The following is a 14,950-nucleotide window of genomic DNA, read 5'->3' as shown; positions in this document are numbered from 1 at the left end:
GTTTTACTACTCTAAAATCAAACTACTGGTATCGTTTTCGATATATTCGTTTGGCACCTATAGTGTACATATCTATATCAATTTATGCTTGATATATTGTACGTAGTATTTATATTTTTTTCAACATACATATACGGCCCAAGTTGGGCCTTATATTGTTCCTAACTAAGGATTAATGTAGCTCGGATTAATGTAGGCCTTTCATCAGTTTTTCCGATGCATCATCCAACGGCTGAGATCTCAAGGATTGCGCGTTGCGCCTCCATAAAGGAGGCTCCGCTAGGGTTTTCGCTCCGGCTCGGCTAGCCTCTCCTCTGCTGCGCTGCTCGCCCGATCTCGCGCTGCAGGCAACGGTGAGATCCACGTATTAGCGAGAGAATTCGTGTAGTTTTGTGGTGTATCCACTCGTCTGTTCGTGTTCGATCTCACGTTTTTTTGTTCTCTCGGTGTTGTGCAGATCTGAGATCGAGCGAAGCTAGCGGCCCATCGAGATGACGCTGGTAAATATTTCTTGATTTGAGCCTGTTCGGTCTGCTAGATGTTTTTCTTGTTTAATTTGCTTCCGGTGCTTAGATTTGGTCGCTTATGGTGTTTGAGTTGCTTGGATTAGCGAGAATGGTTAGCTTGTAATTTGGATTTGACGTGATGCGGGCAGATGTTTTCTAGTAAATCAGTTTGATTGTTAGACATCTGTGGATTCTTGCTGTAGAGTCTACATCAAACGCATCTCGCTTTTTTGGCTCCCGTTTGTATGAAATTGGGCGTTGAGATTGTTTACATGGGACATATCGGCGATAAGCTTATCTTATTTGCCTTTACCTGCTCGCTTGCATACTTCTGTTCCGACCAAGGAAAAGTGGGGTGCTTCATTTTGACGTCTTAGGGATGTGAATTTGTTTATATCCTTGCCGTATTTAGGGAAAATGTTGATTGTTAGTGGAGCGGTTTTGGTGAAATTATCATGTATAAACCATGCCTGAGCTTGTTGACATGGCTATTTGGTGACCTTCCATGGCACTATTATCTAAAGGGTATGATAAGAATGAAGTTGTAAGTTGCCAAACGCCGCCCAGCAAGGTTCTTTGGACTATATTTGTGTATTGCTGAGCTATTAAGTGCAAGAAATTTAACACTTGTCGATTTGCCAAAAAAAGTTCCGTACCATTTATATTCCGGAATAGTAGCCTAAATACAAGTGAATGCATGTCTGTTGGTCCTATTCCAGTTCTTTTATGGATCACATTCTTTCAACATTAACCTTTCTTTTAATGCTGGTTTGCATAGTGTTATTGTTTTGACATGCTTTGATTTATTGCTTTGCTGCAAGTTAATGCATTTAGAAGGTCTTCAGAACAAAATGCATATTAACCTTTTTCTGAGCTAACAGCATCAAGTCATCAAGTAATCGTATTTAGGCTATTGCCTGCATCAATTTGTTTGAGATTGCAAATTATATGTGGTTTTGCACTTCTGGTTATAATTCCATACTGTAATTAGTTTGCAGTGCACCAGTTGTCTAACAACTTGAAGTTGTGATGAGTAAGGGCTACTGAGTTAGTACTTGTGTCTTTGAATCAGCTGCATATTTTTCATACTCATGTGATTGTCTTGTTTAGTTCTGCAACTTGTAATGGCTGCTTTACTGGCATCTTCCCTTTTTAGATCTCATATTATCTTGGAATTCATGATATGGTTTTCATCATTATATAACCTACCTTTTGCATTCTAGGTACTGCATGCTAACAGTGGTAACAAAAATGCATTCAAGACACTTATTGCCGCGGAGTACAGTGGCATCAAGGTTGAGTTGGTAAAGGACTTCCAGATGGGTGTCTCCAACAAGACTCCTGAATTTGTCAAGATGAACCCTCTTGGGAAGGTACGGATAAAAAGTCCTTAAGAAGCTTGATACAATGGTTCAGAATCTAATTCGGGCACTTATTTGTAGGTTCCTGTCCTGGAGACTCCTGATGGTCCTATTTTTGAGAGCAATGCGATCGCACGATACGGTAAACCAAATTTAGCAACTGATTGATGTTAAATCTTTCGTTTGCATCTATTTGATTTAGTACTTAATGCTGTCCTTGAAGTTGCTCGCTTGAAGGCCGACAATCCACTTTATGGATCTTCACTGATTGATTATGTGAGTGATGTTTTATATTCATTCTAGATTATTCATTCTATTCTTTTACCTGTGTATAAGTTTTTTTTTATTCAGGCCCACATTGAACAATGGATGGACTTTGCTGCGACAGAGGTTGATGCTAACATTGGAAAATGGCTGTACCCACGGCTTGGATTTTATCCCTATGCTGCTGTGGTAAGTGTAGCTCTGTGGTTAACATATTTTGTATTCTCTCGATTGCAATGGATGGTAGCCTCATCTTCGCTTTTGCCCAACAGAGTGAGGAAACAGCCATTTTCGCTTTGAAGAGAGCATTGGGTTCCCTCAACACACACCTTGCATCGAACACATACCTTGTTGGGCATTCTGTGACTCTTGCTGATATTGTGTTGACATGCAACCTCTACATAGGCTTTGTTCTGATTTTGACCAAGAGTTTTACCTCGGAGTTCCCTCATGTTGAGAGGTACTTTTGGACCATGGTTAATCAGCCGAACTTCAAGAAGGTCTTCATTGATGTGAAGCAGGCGGAATCTGTCCCGCCTGTTCAAAAGAAGGCTGCACCAGCAAAGGAGCAAAAGCCGAAGGTAGCCAAAAAGGAGGCCCCAAAAGAGGCCCCGAAGCCAAAGGCGGTTGAGAAACCAGAGGAGGAAGAGGAGGCACCAAAGCCAAAGCCAAAGAATCCTCTTGATTTGCTCCCTCCAAGCAAGATGATCCTTGATGAGTGGAAGAGGCTATACTCAAACACAAAAACCAACTTCCGCGAAGTTGCTATTAAAGGTCTGTTTACCTTTTAGAACCCAGTTAAATTTATGCAATTGATTGAAGTTGACTCATTGCAGATTCAAGAATGGTGATGATCACATAAGATTTACTTGTTAGAAATATGACTTTAAGTAACTTGCAGTAATTGTGTAGCTTTTAGTTAATTATGTGCATCTGGCTTTAGTAAATAATCGTAATTTGTATCATTTGTTGGTATTTTAAATAGCTTTCAGTTCTTGATAAGTAATGATATGTTTCTCTATTCATGCTACATATTGTGGAACTCAAGAAGTGCGATATCAAGTTACAACTGAGCTCAACTCCTTGTGTATTGCAGGTTTCTGGGATATGTACGACCCAGAGGGCTACTCTCTGTGGTTCTGTGACTACAAGTACAATGATGAGAACACTGTGTCCTTTGTGACCATGAACAAGGTTGGTGGATTCCTGCAGCGAATGGACCTGTGCCGCAAGTATGCCTTTGGCAAGATGCTCGTTATTGGCTCTGAGCCACCTTTCAAGGTCAAGGGGCTTTGGCTCTTCCGTGGCCTTGAGATCCCCAAGTTTGTCATGGATGAGGTCTACGACATGGAGCTCTATGAGTGGACCAAGGTTGACATCTCCGACGAGGCCCAGAAGGAGCGTGTCAGTGCCATGATTGAGGATCTGGAGCCCTTCGAGGGCGAGTCCTTGCTGGATGCGAAATGCTTCAAGTGAGCCATCTCTTTGGAATGGAACTGAGGGAGGGAGCTATTTAGGTTTTTTCGTCCAGTTCTAAAATAGTTCATGCTTCTCGAACTCTGGAATGCTAGCTTGGATACTACCGGAGTGCTTCGAGGTCTCACAGATCCTGCTTAAGCAAAAAGTACTGGTTGTTTTTTGTGCTAATTTTGGCCATGTTAACGGGCGTTGGCATGCAACCTTCGGATTATGTACAACATGGAAACCATTCATGTGCATCCTATACCCTTCAGTTAAACTTGTGATTTCCATATTCATTATGCGCGTAAGTGGTTATTCAGTGAAAATAGGAATTTCGTTGTGCAGCACAGGGGTGTCTTGATCAGGCAACACTTTGGGATTTTGTTTTATTCAGTTTAAAGGCCTGTTTGGTAAAGCTCTATGTAGCTTACAAAAAATCTGGAGCCAGAGGTAGGGACAAACTATGAATGTTTGAGGGACTGTTTGGTAGAATTTTTAGACCAATTTTTCAAGTGGAATTAAAAGCTGTTAAATAGTAGTTTTTAGTTTTTTTAAGCTTCACGTGTGGAATTTGTAGTAGTAATTTTCTAAATTGAACTGATGTTGAGAGTTAAAAGTAGTTTTTTTATTCATTCACATACAGAATTATTTTCTTTATAAAATTTATTAAAAAATCATTTTTAGTCATAGAATTATTTTTTTTAAAAAAAATCACTCTCTTTAAAGAATTTGGATCAGAAATATTTTTACCAAACAGGCCTTAAGTGAGAAATTTTATTTGTATTTTTAATTAAAAGTATAAATCACTTTATTTTAACTTACAAACTTCATATCAGCGTAAATCCTAAAGTTGAGTTCTTCCAAACATGCCCAATTCAAACTGAATGCCAGATCCAAACACCTTTCATCAAGCCGTGAGTGGTTTGTTTTTCTTTTTTACTTTTTTTTTCATGGATTTGCCGTCAGGTCATTGTTCTGATATTTTCCTGCATGCATATATCACGAGCGGAAGATCTATCCAATGTTACATCTGCGTGTGCATCCCCTAATTCCTCTCAGAAGCCTGTGTTGCAAATCAGGCGAATTGGTAGTGGATTACACATGCACATGGTTGCCCCAGCTAAATTAGGATTTGGTTCACATTTAAACTAAACCAGAGTATTTGGATCCAACACCCCCTGGGACTATGTAAAATTGCTAGTCAAGGAAAGAAAAGATAAGTGATGCATGTCAATATCTTAACTAAAGACAAACGAGGGTGGAAGAACCTTGTTCCACGAAAAGAGAACAAGAAGTATTAAATGCACATTCATAAGACACAATGTAGCATATGTATACATGATATATAATATTGCATGTGGTAAACATCGGGCTGCAACTTTTTGCAGACACCATAAGCTTTTGACTTCCTTTCTTTTTATCTTTCTAAAGAGAGGGGGGGGGGGGGGACTTCAAGATCCTATCTTTGTGGTGAATTCTGATTCTCAGAATCACCGGTCCAAATCCAGAACTGAACAATTATTTACCATGACACAAAGCACTTCGTGTCGCGTCACATTTTCTTCACTTGAGACTACACACTACGCTTTCTCCGGCAGCGCCTTTGCGCAGCTTCAGAGAGTTCTCACATTTTCACAAGTGGTGTGCATAACCTTTGTCCATACACATCCACACCGCAGAGATTCTGAATACATCTCCACGAGCTTCAACATGAAAATTTTAGCCCCTGCAGTAGAGCTTAAATACTTGAATATGTGTCCTGAGATTGGTCTCAGGAAGGGTATGTCAACAGCTTTCTGTAACAACTAAACGCTGTAGTTGCTTTAGAGGTGACAAGAGCTGGGAAAACGACGGCCTTTTGCTTGGATCACTGCACAAAAAGAATGTTGGGTTCATCATCAGGGGGACAAGTAGCAGATGAAAGGGAAGAGAATTATATAAGTGAGATATTATCTGAAAAAATAATTTGTAGTCTTACTTTTCCCAACATGAAGATATTATGCTAGCCACCTGTGGATCCACTTCCTTGGGGATGTCTAGTCGTCTGTTTTGGAACCCAACTGCTCCTACAACTTGCATTGGATTCAACCCACTCCATGGTACACGCAAGGTTGCTAGTTCCCAAAGGATTACTCCAAAACTATAGACGTCACACCTGAAGCCAGCAGAAAATGTTCAATTCGCAAAACATGGCAGGAGAAATCGAAAAGACCAACATGTTCATGCAACTCAGCAACTCACTTCTCGTTAGATAGTTCATTACGTAGTACCTCCGGTGCCATCCACTCTGGCTGCAGGTCAACAGGAAATACAGTCATGAAGACGGGATAATGGGCCATTTACAGAAAAAATGTACAAGCAGAACAACAAAAATATGTGAAGGTGATATGCTTGTGGAACCTAGGCCATCAATAACATAGAACCAATATCCAAGTATATGCTTGCTTCTCCATTGAACCAATATCCAAGTAATTTAAACAAGGGAGAAACCGAGCAGGCAATAATTATGCAGAGGACTAAATAATGCACGATGCAGCTTCCTAAGATAAAGGCAATATTTCACTTATGAAGGTTTGTGTCCATATAAATCTGAAATCAATTTCATTCTGAGGCTGAGGTATAGCTTTGCTATTTGGAAAAGAAGATGGTCATTTTCAGTAATCAAGTGTATGGCACTGTGCATGCCCAAATGATGTATTTTGGATTGTTTGTCAGCAATGTTCTTTTCACAGTCTATCCCAAAACCATCCTGAATGGTCTTACTCTTACAGAGAGTACTCTAGTGCTCTACAAAGCACGATGTATTTTATATAGCACATTTGTCAGGTTTCAGTTTGCAACTTGGCATAGAGCAAGAGGATACTAAATTCAGAATTCTTTCAGCATGTTAAGAGTTTCACAACCATGTTTGTGGGGGTTTTTTTGTCACCTTTTGTCTTAATTAATTTTGTCTAAGTGAGTAGCATTTTTATTTCTAGTTGTAGCATATTCTAGGTTTATAGCATCTCAAATAGTAATATAATCAATATGAACAAAGAAAAATATCAAAGGATGAGGGGTATTACCGTTCCAGCAGTTGACTTGGAAGAAAGAAAAGTATGATGTTTCAACCTTGACATGCCAAAATCAGACACCTGAATGGAAAGGGACATATGCATATTGTGTTATTAGTCTGCTAAAAAATATGAAGTTTTGGTGATAAAAGAGTAAAACAAAGACATGATAACATGGATCTCTCCAGAGGAACATCATGGAGTTTACATGTTGTACCGATAAGTACTCTGCAATTTGTTAAGTGTTTTGCGCTTAAGTCCACTTGTAAAAACTTTACAATGGAGTATGGGGGAGTATGGAACCAGTAACTTGTGAATAAACAGCAACCATGGGCAATGCATCTCTTGTTCTAAGCTGATAAATCCTAATATCCAACATATTGAAGGCAGTGCTAACCAGCAATACCCCTCAACTAATGTACACGAAACCCAGCATTTCCACTGCCTCATCATATTATTAGAAATTTAGAATCCTGGTCTCTACATTTTGTAAACCTTTTAAAAATGCATTATGCTCATTTAGTGAGCATCCCATTTTTTAATCTTAGCTGAGAGCACATAAGTAATCATAACTTATAACTTAGATATATACTTGAATTCATTAATCTACACTAGTCCCTTCACACCAGATACTTTCCTCTTACTAGATCATTATTCGTAGATTCAATGGATCAGTGTCTCATAAAGATTGAATAACTGTGCACCACACAAGCTGATCAGTGTCTATTGAACAATAAAAGAAGAAATGCAATCTAGTTGTTCCACTCACAGAAGCAAAAAACAGGCTAAGCGCACACTTTAAAGAAAACATTGTATCACCACAATATTTCTGCCATGGTATGACAGTGTGGTGAACAGTAACATGTATCTCCTAGGTGAAGCACACTAACAAGAAAATAGGTGTACGTGTTTTCCATTGAATGAGATGGCAGTGAGGGAAGAGAATCACCTTAACAACCCAATTTTTATCCACTAAAAGGTTTGGGGATTTCAGGTCACGATGAACGATGGTAGGATGGCTAGAGTGCAAGTAGTTCATCCCTTTTGCCTGAAAGAATACATTATTAACTACTGCATAGAACAAGCCACAACATCTGCACGAAACTAAAACAACTTGCCCAAGCTTACCACATCTAGTGCCATTTTTAGCCTCCGTATTTCATCAATTTGACTATTTGGCCGATGCAACAGGCGATATAGGCTCCCCCTGACAAAATAAAGTTAGTTGTATTTGCTATAATCACACTTTATATTCATAACATGATGCCCACAAAGGTTGAAATTATCATGTGGTATTTTGACTAGAAAGAAATAGAAGATGCACAAACCTTGGGAGGTACTCAGTTAATATAGAGAGATTTGGCGGTTGTGTCACATATCCCAAGAAAAGAACAACATTCGGGTGCCTTAGTCTTGACATGATTCTGACCTAAAAGGTAAAGAACAATACATTCTTAGCTAAGGCAAAAAAAAAAAAAAAATCAATAATCATTACACTCAAGCTGGAAAAGAGATGCATATGTTAAAATTGAACTTACTTCACATTTAAATTGCTCTAGTGAAACACCTGATAAATCCTGGTCAAGAAATTTCTTCACTGCAACCTCCTGGAATATACAAGGACAAGACATCAGGAGAACGGAAACTCTCAAATAACAGATTCAGCAGTTAAAGGTAGACTGCATATTTTCCTCCACAGAATTGGTGAACTGTAATATTTGTTCTTGGTTTATAAGAAAGACATTTCAAATGTTTAGTCTCAAGGTGCTTCCTAGTTATGTTAAAGCATATGGACTACCAGTCATGCTAGCAGTTCAATTCGATATGCATGGAACAGATTCATAATTATTGACTTGTGTCTCACATGTGTCAGTTCAGTTTTTCTCTATATGCAGACATATATAAGGTAAACCGGAGCAGGCAAACTTTTGTTTTCTTGCCTCTCTTTGGAATAAAACCTGACACACAATGGTTGCTTGCTATCGATCAAAGCTTATCCATGTGATATTACAATCCCATATAATGGTGGTTCTGTTTAAACAAGTTATTAGAATTTAGAACTACAGGAACTGATCAAACGCATAAGGTCATTGCATAATGCCCAAATCGCAGCTTAGCACGTCATTTGATGTTTTGGAAGACTTGGTATTGAGGGAACAACATCAATCCATCTAAAAATTTAGTACGTGAGCATTCGCCAGCATCATATCTTCTAGCAAATGCATCGAAATTAAAAAAATTATGGTAATGTTCTGCATGCCTTGCACAAAGGTTTGCAGTCATCAAGAGAATCCGGGCAATAACTTATCAGAAAAATGAAGGTTAAACAGGGTTATCAAGCTACGGGGTGAACAGTAGTCTGATTTAAGGCCTGTAGCCACAAGGAAACATTATTATCTTTGTGTACTCATGATCTGCTATAGATGATGACACAGTTTTACTCATTAAACAAACTTGACCTAAAAGCTTATAGAGAAATCTGTTATACAAAGAGGGGGAAAACATCACTTTATCAGCGTGAGCAACGTGCCATCTCTTGCTATCATATGATACATAGAATTTATAGCACACAATGCTAAATCCCTATCGAAATATCATGCAAGGATTTGCTATTAGAATATTGACTTACAGTGCCATTCCAATCGGCATGATATACCTCCCCATATGAACCTGCGAAGATATAAAACTTAAGTTTGTGGCACTGGATAGCCATAGCCAAGAAACAAATAGTACAATGAAATGAACAGAACAATTAATTGCACAAACATAATACAAAACTAAGCTTAATCCAACAATATCAGAAGTACATGCCAAAAGAAGAGGCACTTGAGAGGAACTAATATGGGTAACCTCGTAGAAAAGTTTGGCTAATTGTTTTACTGTTCTATCCATAATAATTTATGTGCCCTTTTTGCTTTTCATGGTCTCAAAAATAACTTTAGAAAATTAGTTGTTTATTGTAAAATTATTAATAAAAGTTACAGAAAAAATAATGCAAAGAAAGAAGTACTGTTTTCATGAGTCATCTAGATATATTTGCGTAAGTAGCACCAGTTTGTAGTAAAAAAAATTGAGAGAGAAAAAAGGAAAATTAAACAGTCATTTTAAAAAAAAGTCAGATTTGGAAAACATCGAAATGTTATAATTTATAAAACTTGGTTTTGCTATCAAAAGAGAAAATCTACTTGTTTTGACACTGGCGGGCAGCAAATTACATTCTATTTGCTTCATATACTTTGCTATGACTTTATTTCATTAAAAATTTCAATGAAGTATTTCTCCTTCAAGAAACTGCCTATTAACTAGTAATATTGCTTTGCTGGTAAAGGTCAAGGAATCAGGCATATACCTAGACCAATACGCTCTCCAATATCAAGATCTTCCCATGGTATTTCATATTCAGCAGCATCATCTATAACAGAGCTGATTGTTTTCGTACTAGACCAGCTCAACTTGTCCAAATTTCCATTGGAAATTGCACTAGATGTATGATCATGCAAGTCCAAATCTCTGATAATTTCTTCTGTATTTTCCGCAGGGTGTTGTACTTTTTCATAAGGTGCCAAGGGAATATTCTGGTAACAGCTCAATGCTGTTAGTGCTCTGGTACTGTCGAGTTGTGATGGAGAATCTTTAGCCACGAAACCATTTGGCAAATTTTGACTTGTTTGAGCAACTAGCAACAATCCTGCACTTTCTTTATCTTCAGAAGTCTTTATGCCTATTTCTCTATTCCCATGAACGTTACGACTATTTTGATCACATAATAAATCAGTGGGTAGCGATGCACCACTCTCCAAAAGTAAGCCATGCAAATTTTGTGCAAACAGTGGGTCCACTACTCCAGGCACACTATACTTGGAAACATCATTGACTTTCATATTATCAGAAATATCCCCTTCAATGTTGAGCACATTGAATTGTCCCTTTTGAGAGATAACACTTTGTTTAAGTGAGTTCTCTGTTTGAGATAAATCTTCAAGCTGTGAAGTTGCGAGCACTAGAACAGAACTTTGATCAGATGAGCTCCCTCCAATGTCATGTCTATTCTCATATCCACCATTAATCTGCTCAAGAGCTAAGCATAGTTCCACGACACTCTCTTCAATGGCATCACTGCTCAGTTGACTATTGTTCGAATCCTGAAACTGACTGCCAGAAATATCTGAAGGGATTAAGGTTCCTGGAGCCCCCATCAGATCAATTATATATTCGGTGCTGCAATAGTTACAGTCCATAAGATTTATTGTTGTAGTCAATCTTTAAAGTATCTAAGATCAAATTATTGAAAGATAGTAAAGATAAATGCAGATACCTGTCAAAATCAACTTTAACCAAGTTAATAGCTCCTTCATCTGTTCCAGTATAACATATTCCTTTCACAAGCTTACATGGCAGATTAACTCGGTCAGCTAGTACCTGAAACCAATTTGGTTAGTTGGTGTCTGTTCCATTTAATTCTACTGAAATCCATAATTTTAAGCAATCAAAGAAATCTCTTTTAGAGCATCCTTCAATTATGCATCTGGTGCCACAAATACATGATTCACTGATGCATGCTGACAGAATAGGCTGACTACAGGAGTTGACTGCCGTATAGCACCAGGGATGCAAGTTTTGTATTCACTGATGCATATTGAACTAAAGATGCACTTCCACCTACTTAAGCTGAGAAAGTAAATGAACTAAAGTAGTGACCCAGAACTACCCATTGGGTACCCACTCGCATCCCTATTAATAGCACTTAAAATCTATTATCTCAACTGGTACAGGCTAGTGCTACGCCATTAACCATCCAAAAACATATTATTAGAGACGCTTCTAGCGAAAAAGCTAAACGCACAAAACTCTATGCTTAGCTTTCTACAGGTGACATCCAATCCAGCACCGCAATTGTGATCATAGAATGACAGAGGACCCATACAAGAACATCCGGCTGTTCTCTAATCTGTTCTTCCTCTTTCCCATTCTCATGCTTCTTTCCCGTGTCCTCACGTACGCCTTCTTGCCCTCATGTCAAGTCCGAAACGCCGACACCTACAATGCTGATGATTTAGCACAGCCTCTGCCACCTTCTTATCTCGTTCCACCACCACCGACTGAACAGCAGTCAGCGCCCACCACTCACCTCACGACAAAACCATACATGTGTTTTGCGGCTGCACTAAACTCTGGCAGACGCAGATTGCAGTTATCAATCCTGTGATGTAACCTTCTGTTTGAAACTTTCCATGAATTCTCCTTGATTCAAGTCAAAAACTAACAAATTTAGTTGAAGTTTAAAGTCCCCCCCCCCCCAACCACACAAACGCATACCTTCAAAAGAAAGTTCTAATCACATTATATAAATTCTTAAAACTGCAGTTTTAATGTCCAGTCTTTTTGTTTTCCATCCCTGGTGAAAAAGTGCTTACATTCAAACTGTACGCTCTTAGAATGAGTAGAAAATTTTAAAAAACTCCCCCAAATGTCCAATTGCAAGTTAACAATGGAGTTTCTTAAATTCGCAGTTAAAAGTTTAGTTCCTTTTTTCAAACATTCAAATTCAAAGTCTCTTTTCAATTTCTTTCTTTTGTTGAAAGAAGTGGATGAACAGGAACGATAATAGGTGGGTGATCGGTTGGATTCCATAATAGGAAACTGTCTACTAGATTGGGAGCTACTGGTGCTCATGTATTTGAATCACCCAACCATCGCGCGATATCACATGTTAATGATCCAGGGGACAAGATGGAAACAATTAACATCCTCCCCTATACTATTTTGCCATCTAATATCATAGAATGATCAGATTAAACATAGGTGATGCAGGGGTACTAACCTTAAACAGCAGAGCTCTGTGGCGTGACAGCCCAACCCGAAGCAAACCAAGAGGCAGAACAACGCTGTTTAGCTGGAGAGAGAGCTCACGGCTCTTCACGCTCCATTCCCTGTTCATACCATCGGCATCCTCCACCGGACCGCCCATCGCATCAACCACGAGACCCGCAATCTTCTGCACAAGCTCCGCCGAAGCAGCACGGCCATGTTGTGCCCTACTCTGCGCAGCAATCACCACAGCCCTATCTTCCAGGCGTTCTAGGGCAGGATCGCGCTGCCGGTTCACCAGAACTGCCAGAAAGGCAAAATCGCATCCTGCCGGAACCGCCCTGAGGTAGTTCAGGGAGGGGAACTTGGCTTGGAAGCCGGGATGCAGCTGCGCGCCACACACGTCGTAGAACCCGTCCCCCAGCTTCTCGTCGTAGTTGACGACGCTGTGGTTCCAGTACCGCGCGGAGAGGGCCTCCTCGGGGCTCCGGTCCCCGCCCGCCGCCGCGGCGCCTCCGCCGAGGCTGATGCGCTCGGCCGCGCGGATCTGGACGGAGTCCGCGTCGACGATCCCCGCGTGGTCCGACGCCGAGATCGCGAGGGCGAGGCGCACCTGGTAGTCCTCCTCCAGCCGCGTCATCGCCGCCTCCGCCCCCAGGGCCCCCCTCGGCTCCCCCGCCGCCGCGGGCACCGCCGCCGCCGCAGCCGCTGGCGCCGGCTCGGCCCCCGCCCCCGCCCCCGCCCCCGCCCCCGCCGCCGCGACGACCCGCGGCGCCAGGGGCGTCGGGTGCCCCGAGCGCCTGTGCCGCGGGCGGTGGTGGTCGGGCGCCGCGCCCGCGCCCCCGCCGGCGCCGGCGAGGTGGAGCTTGCGCAGAAGGTGCTTCATGCGCGACATGGACGGCGGAGCGGCATGCGATGGATTGCCTTCTCCTCCGGCGCCGATCCGATCACGATCCGGTCCAGCCCAACCACCCAATCGCGCGCGCGTACGCGTACGCGTGTGGCTACTCGATCGCATCGACGCGCCTATCCATTCCTGACCTGTCCCGCTCCGTTCCACGCCGCTCTATTCTATTCGAGCGCCCTCCGCCGCCGCCGCCGCTGCCGCTGCCGCGCTCTATATATTCGTTGCTTGCTTCGCCTCGTGGATGAAGCCTGGAAGAAGGCGGCCAAGGGGAGTACAAATACGTCCCCTTTTTTTTGCTTTTTTTCCTTTTCTTTTCTGCTTGACGCGTAGTGGTTTAGTGCCCCAAGTGGTAAAATTAATAGAACAGTTTGAGGGAGAGAAAGGGGACGTGGTGGGATCGGATTAGCGCAGCTGACGTGGCGGGCTTGGTCCTGCTGCTGGCCCGGTGTAGAGTAGGGATTTTTCCAGGCTCTATGTGACTTATTCTGGTAAACTCTTAATCCATTTTGCTCCTCAGAATTGTGCGGAAGAAAATTCTACAAGATTTATTACTGAAAATTTTTATGAGATCCTGATTTATACTATCTTTTTCTGATTTAACAACTGATATGTACAATTGGGAGAAATAAGAGAGACACATAACATACACAAGATGAAATCTTTCTGTAAGACCGAGTCTTAAAATTTTGTTTCAAATTGTACCGAACCGAGAAATAAGTTGAAGACCGGATAATAGATGTGCAGCCAGCGGCCGACTAGCGAAGTCATAAATGAGAACTATATTTTTTCTCCTCTTTCTTCACTCCCTCTCCCTTTCCTTCTCTTGCAAAAAATGAAAGGGAGCTTAAGGGCTATAGAGGAGGTGCAGCCGGTAAGGGGGTTTGAATCCCTCCTGCTCTCCTGAAAATCTATTGCTGTGTGCAGCGTATGTTATATAATAGTATGTATAACAGGGGGAAATGCTTGTCATATAACCATTTGAGTATAACATATGTATAAACTATCTAATGTATTTATGAGCTTACATCCCATTGATTTCAACCATTCGATATTTAGCTGTACTCAGTTGTAATAAATTGGTTCTGTGTAGCGCTTACCATAAGATTGCAGTGAGTCAATTTGGGCGGACCCAGTTGATGCGTCGCGCTGGCCACTCTGATTTTTGGATCTGCCCTTGCACTTGAGCAATCCATCCAAGAGAGAGGAAACAACGGGTTGTATGTCAATCATGTTGCTCGCCCTCAACATCAGGCAACAACTAACAGTTGTTGTCAAAATAGACCGTTCCACAGAATATGAATCTAACTACAACATCTCTATAGTTGTATGAGATTGTGATCAGATGATTCCGAAAGAGAAATTATTCGTGATGTTATTATTTTTTACATGTAATATAAAAATTTGACATATGTCTGTATAACATGTTAAGTTCTAGCACTTGTAATGATCTGTCTTCTTGCAAGAAAGAAGAAAGAATTAACTAGTACCATTGACACGTAGGGAGTACACCTCATATATTTGGAAGGCCAAAGTAGCATCTCTTTTCCATTGGATCACGTTGCCTCGATTCTCGAAGGACTAGCCTAGGTC

At 41.0% G+C, this 14,950-nt stretch overlaps 2 protein-coding genes across 3 annotated transcripts; one reads left to right on the top strand and one right to left on the bottom strand.

Annotated features, from left to right (window-relative positions):
* Positions 1-238: 238 nt before the first annotated feature.
* Positions 239-3,888, top strand: LOC133922396 (elongation factor 1-gamma 2). Its single transcript, XM_062367724.1, has 8 exons — positions 239-353; positions 458-500; positions 1,730-1,879; positions 1,949-2,009; positions 2,091-2,143; positions 2,219-2,320; positions 2,404-2,905; positions 3,228-3,888. Exons 2-8 carry the CDS (start codon positions 492-494, stop codon positions 3,605-3,607), a joined length of 1,257 nt encoding a protein of 418 aa, XP_062223708.1. The 5' UTR covers positions 239-353; positions 458-491; the 3' UTR covers positions 3,608-3,888.
* A 963-nt stretch (positions 3,889-4,851) lies between these two features.
* On the bottom strand, positions 4,852-13,692 carry LOC133922395 (probable serine/threonine-protein kinase SIS8). 2 transcript variants are annotated; one of them, XM_062367722.1, is made up of 13 exons: positions 12,467-13,692; positions 10,961-11,064; positions 10,493-10,863; positions 9,995-10,456; positions 9,275-9,315; positions 8,184-8,252; positions 7,974-8,074; positions 7,774-7,852; positions 7,595-7,693; positions 6,658-6,726; positions 5,834-5,883; positions 5,571-5,747; positions 4,852-5,462 (listed from the first exon to the last, which is right to left on the bottom strand). In XM_062367722.1, exons 1-13 carry the CDS (start codon positions 13,469-13,471, stop codon positions 5,378-5,380), a joined length of 2,712 nt encoding a protein of 903 aa, XP_062223706.1. In that variant the 5' UTR covers positions 13,472-13,692; the 3' UTR covers positions 4,852-5,377. The 2 variants fall into 2 exon arrangements, with proteins under 2 accessions (XP_062223706.1, XP_062223705.1); XM_062367721.1 differs by having other exon boundaries at positions 9,995-10,863.
* Between the last annotated feature and the right edge of the window lie 1,258 nt (positions 13,693-14,950).

The sequence above is a fragment of the Phragmites australis genome, chromosome 6 (assembly GCF_958298935.1).
Source record: "Phragmites australis chromosome 6, lpPhrAust1.1, whole genome shotgun sequence".
In the NCBI taxonomy this organism is placed as follows: domain Eukaryota; kingdom Viridiplantae; phylum Streptophyta; class Magnoliopsida; order Poales; family Poaceae; genus Phragmites; species Phragmites australis.
This window is presented reverse-complemented; position numbering and strand designations above follow the sequence as displayed.

Coding starts and splice junctions, on each gene's coding strand:
- LOC133922395 (XM_062367721.1), bottom strand. CDS start 13,471: ATGCGATCGAGTAGCCACACGCGTACGCGTACGCGCGCGCGATTGGGT. Junction 6,727..7,594: donor ATAAAAATTGGGTTGTTAAG/GTGATTCTCTTC, acceptor CTTTCCATTCAG/GTGTCTGATTTTGGCATGTC. Junction 5,884..6,657: donor CCAAGTCAACTGCTGGAACG/GTAATACCCCTC, acceptor GTTGACCTGCAG/CCAGAGTGGATGGCACCGGA.
- LOC133922396 (XM_062367724.1), top strand. Junction 2,010..2,090: donor CAATGCGATCGCACGATACG/GTAAACCAAATT, acceptor CTGTCCTTGAAG/TTGCTCGCTTGAAGGCCGAC. Junction 2,321..2,403: donor TTTATCCCTATGCTGCTGTG/GTAAGTGTAGCT, acceptor TTTGCCCAACAG/AGTGAGGAAACAGCCATTTT.